This window comes from Penaeus vannamei, chromosome 7 (genome assembly GCF_042767895.1).
Source record: "Penaeus vannamei isolate JL-2024 chromosome 7, ASM4276789v1, whole genome shotgun sequence".
Lineage (NCBI taxonomy): Eukaryota > Metazoa > Arthropoda > Malacostraca > Decapoda > Penaeidae > Penaeus > Penaeus vannamei.
In genome coordinates, this window is record NC_091555.1 from 1,862,650 (window position 1) to 1,867,649 (window position 5,000).

General features: G+C 42.9%; 1 protein-coding gene across 5 annotated transcripts in view; it reads right to left on the reverse strand.

Annotated features, from left to right (window-relative positions):
* Positions 1 to 5,000, reverse strand: part of loaf (lost and found) — a 479,482-nt gene that overhangs the window by 91,918 nt on the left and 382,564 nt on the right. For all 5 annotated transcript variants that reach the window (XR_011398650.1, XR_011398652.1, XR_011398651.1 and 2 more), the window contains exon 3: positions 3,490 to 3,634. Coding sequence is in view for 2 of the 5 variants with exons in the window: in XM_070123417.1 (XP_069979518.1) it covers positions 3,490 to 3,634 (145 nt within the window). In the remaining 3 variants the exon portion in view is untranslated. The remainder of the gene's footprint in view (positions 1 to 3,489; positions 3,635 to 5,000) is intronic.

Consider the following 5,000-nt stretch of genomic DNA (forward strand, 5'->3'; position numbering starts at 1 on the left):
CCCCTCGTCTCTCCCTCTCCCCTCCTCTTCTTCTCTCTCTCTCTCCTTTCCTCCTTCCCCTATCGACCGATTCTAATTACCTGGTGTCAGAAACGGAAGCAAAAGCTGACTTCCGAAGCAGCCAATCACGTGCTTCCATCGCCATGACGTCATAACTGACGAGGGTGAATGGCAGGATGATCATATCTGCGAGGCGATGCTTTCATTCATAAAACATTGTACGGGTGTGTCAGCTCCCTCCGCATGTGTACTGGTCTAGGCTTCTTTGAATTAGGTGTTCTACTTTTTATGTTTTGCGGCTTTTTCTCTTCCCCCTTTCTCCTCTCTCCCTCATGCTACCTCCTGTTTCCCTCTCCTTATCTCTAGTTTCCTCTTTAACTACCTTCTCTCATTCCTCCTGTCAAACAAATCAAAACTGTTCAATCAACTCATCAGCCAAAAGTGTCCCGCTAAGTCATCAGTCTGCAATGATAAACATAAAGTCAACTCAATGTCTCACTTAGTTCATCAACCGCAATTCGAACTATGTCATCAGTCTGCAACAATAAAATTTAAGCCAACTCAACATCCTACTCACTTCAACAGCCGAAAGTCGTACTAAGTCATCAGTCAGTGGAGATAAAAAGAGCGTCGCAGGTAAAGTGAATTAATTACAGGGACGAGACAACTGAAAATGAACGTCTTGGGAGGAGAGAGGTGTTGCCGTTAAGGTGAGCAGGTATTGTGTTGAATCTGTTCTTGGCAGTCCTTGTGTGTGGGTTGAGTGGAGGGAGATGGTGGAAGTGACTGTGTGGGCGGGGGCGGAGGGAGATTGAGAGGGATCGTGTGCGTGCGGAGGAGAGAAAACGGAAGAGGGGAGTAAAGGGATGGAAAGGAGATAGAGGAACGGGACTAGAGAAGAGACAGACGACTGATATACGAACATAATAATCAATAAAAGTATCCACACGCACAAGCAGTCCCTCCATACACCCACACCTATATCTCCCTCATAAGAACACCGACCTCCAACACACCTCCATAAACCCACGTATAAACGCAATTACACACTTAAAGATACACACACACACACAGTCGTCTCACCCCATCTACACGGAGCTACGAGACTCACACATTCTCACATAGTACAGCTTTCCTTTGGCTATCCATCTCGCCCCTTAAAGCTGCATGGCTGTCATGAATAGCCTCGAATGATCATGAATATAAGCTTCTTTGGATAAAAAATGTCAAGGGCCTAACTCGACAACAGCGTATCTCGTATCCGGAATGTATTTGAGAAAAAAAAGAACGTGACGTATTTGTATTTATCTCTTTTTTTCTTTCTTTTAATCCCAATATGGCTGAAATGTAAGCAGATTTGAAGATTAAAAAGTGAGTCAAAACTTTGGTGACGTCAGATTGCCATTTCATATCGTGTCATCTCTGTGTTGCCGAAGACGGAAAGAAAGAAAAAAAAGAAAAAAAAAGGATTCTATCGTTTCATATTAACTTTTGCTCTCGGACATCTCTGCTGAAAAGTCTGATGCGCTCTCACTCTCATCTCTCTCTCTCTCTCTCTCTCTCTCTCTCTCTTCCTCTCTCCTTTCTCTTACTTCCTTCTCCTTATCTCCCTCTTTTTTTCTCACTCCCTATACCCTTCCCTTATTCTTTCTCTCTGTCACATGTTTCTCTCTCTCTCTCTCTCTCTCTCTCTCTCTCTCTCTCTCTCTCTCTCTCTCTCTCTCTCTCTCTCTCTCTCTCTCTCTCTCTCTCTCTTTTTGAATTGTTCTTCCTTCTTCATCTTATTCTATTGCCTCTCCTCCCTACCTCCCACTTTCGCCTTCCCGCTCCTCCCTCTCTCTTTCCTATCTAACATTATTCTAATGTCCCTATCACAAATTCTATTTCCCTATTCTGTCTATACCTCTTCCTTTCCATTTTTATTCCATTTTCATCTCCCTTTACTCTCGCTCCTTACCCATCACTCCACTCTCTCTCTCTCCCTTTCTTCCTCTCTTCTTCCTCTCTCTCCCTTTCTCCCTCTCCTTTCCCCCGTCTCTCCCTTTCTCCCTCTCCTTTCTTCCCTTCTCCCTTTCTCCCGCTCTCCCATTATTCCCCACTACCTTTTTCCCTCTCTCCCTTTCACCCTCTCCTTTTTCCCCTCTCTCCCTTTCTCCCTTTTTTCCTCACCTTTTCCCCTCTCTCCCTTTCTCCTCTCTCCCTTTCTTCCTCACTCCATTTCCCCCTCTCTTCCTTTCACCTTCTCCTTTCCCCTTCTCTCACTTTCTTCCTTTCTCCTTCTTTTTCTCCCTCTCTCCTTTTCTCCCTCCTCTCCCAGAACAAAATTTCACAAGCCTATCAGCCCAAGATCTTCTCCCTCCTCCTCCTCCTCCTCTCTCTGATACGAATACTCCCCTTCCTTCAAAGAACGGAAAAGGATGAAACTAAATATCCCACGATACACATCAACGTTGTCAGTTCCGAATATTCGATACGTTTCGTCACTCCCCCTCCCCCCCCAATCCCCCCGGCTCCTCAACCCCCCCCCCCCACCCCCGATAGAAGAAGCGTTGCCAATATTCCAAGAATTTTCGAGATATATTTTTTTTCTGTCTGAATGTTTGTCTGTGTTTGTCTCTCGTTCTCTGTTTTTCTCTTTCTCTTTCTCTTTCTTTCTTTCTCTCTCTCTCTCTCTTTCTTTCTCTCTCTCACTCACTCACTCACTCACTCACTCACTCACTCACTCTCTCTCTCTCTCTCTCTCTCTCTCTCTCTCTCTCTCTCTCTCTCTATCTATCTATCTCTTTCTCTCTCTCTCTCTCTCTCTCCCTCCCTCTCTCTCTCTCTCTCACTCACTCACTCACTCACTCACTCACTCACTCACTCACTCACTCACTCACTCACTCACTCACTCACTCACTCACTCTCTCTCTCTCTCTCCCTCCCACTCTCATTCTCACTCTCTTCCTCTTTCTTCATCTTCCTCCCACTTCCCCCCCCTCTCTCTCTCTTCCTTTTTCCCTTTTTTATCATGTATATCCAAAGTTCTTTCGAGGATTCGTCCAAGCGGAACGAGGTCTCCGTCCAGATCTCATAACCAAAACTGTTCTAAAAATAAAAAGTTTTAATACAACCCCGGATTCCTTTCGTGGCCTCTCTCTCTCGTTCTCGTTCTCTCGTTCTCTTTCTCTTTCTCTCTCTCTCTCTCCCTCTCTCGGTCGCTCTATTTTTCTGTCTGTCTGTCTGTCTGTTTCTTTCTGGCTGTCTGTCTCTCTGCTCTATTTCTCTCTCTCTCTCTCTCTCTCTCTCTCTCTCTCTCTCTCTCTCTCTCTCTCTCTCTCTCTCTCAGACCAAATCACAGAACGAACAATACAAACAAAAATCAATGAATAAATAAAACGAAAAACCAACAACAATAAACGAAAAAAAAATATAAACACCTAAATAGCAAATTCACAAATCCACAAACAAAACAAAACAGCAACCAGAATAAAGGATCCAACCCCTTACTTTTATCCTTGAAGGCCGTTATAAGCAGCTTGAATCCGTTCTCCTTGGGTCCCCATTGGTCGGTGACGTAGCGCAGAGTCACGTGGTTCGTCTGGGTGTATATAGTGCCTACGTTGGCCAAGGTGTTTCGACAGGAGAGGTCAGCCTGCGGGGGAGAGAGAAAGGAGGGAAAGTGGGTGAGTAAATGAATAAAAATGCGGTAAATTTATTGTATAGAAGGGGAAAAACACGTGATAAAGGTAGGGAATAAGGGGGGAAATTGGTTAGAAAGATGGGGAGAAACAGGGGTATAGGGGTATTTCAGCCTGCGGGGTAGGGAGAAAAGAGGGATGGTGGGTGAGTAAATGAAAAAAAATGCGGTAAATTTATTGTATAGAAGGAAAGAAAAATGTGATGGTTCAATCGGGTGGGCAGGGAAGAAGGGGGGGGATTTGGTTAAAAAGATGGGGAGAAGCGGTGAGTAATGAGTAAAAGGAGGTATTGGGGAAATTCATGGGGGGAAATGGGTAATTCAGCCTGCGAGGGAGAGAAAAAGGGGAGAAGGTGGGGAGAAGGAGTGGGTAAGTCATTAGTAAATGGGAAAATGAGGCAAATTCATCAAAAAATAGAAAAGAAAATCATGAGGGAAAATGGGTATTTCAGCCGGCGGGGGAGAGAAGAAGGGGAGATGGGGAGAAAAAGTGGGTGAGTCATGAGTAATTGGGAAAATGAGGCAAATTCAACTAAAAAAGAGAAAAGAAAAAATAGTGATGTCAGTCTGTGGGGCCAAAAAAAGGAGGGAGGGCGGAGGAATTGGTTAAAAAGTTGGGGGAGAAACAGTGAGTTTGAATAATGAGTAGAGGAAAAATTAGGGAAATTAATAAAAAAAATAATAGAAAAAATAATAAATATGTCAGCCTGTGGGGAGAAAAAAAGAATCAGTTTCAAATGTGAGAATAAAAAGGAGCTGTGGAATAAAATCGGTAAAAACAGTGGATAAATATGGGGGAACTGGTTAATAAAAGGTGCGTGACTGATGACTACAGGGGATGTTGGGTCAAATTCATTTCAAAAAATAAAAATGGAAAGTCATCCTAGAGGAGGAATGGGGAGAAAATTAGTTAATCAAGTAGAGAGAGAAAAAAAAAACAATATTTGATAAATAAATATGTTGGGAAATATATAAAAAAGAAAGAAAAGAAAAGAAAAAAAACGTTATAGGTCAGTCTGCAGTGGAACAAATGAAAAATTAGTGAGTGAGGTGTGAAGAAAAGCTGAATAATTGATAAATAAAGAGAACATAGATGGAAAAGAGAAGTGGAATAAGGAGGAAAATGGAGAAGAGACATGAATTAAAAACGAGGAGATGAAGAGGACAGAAATTGGAATAAATTTATGAAAATGTAGAACAGGGGAGCTTGACGGAAGAAAATTAATAAATTAGCTAAAAAGATAAGAAGAAAAGATAAGTAATAGAAGAAAACGAGAAAAAAGGGAGGACACAGGAGATATTTATGAATGAAGGAGGTGAA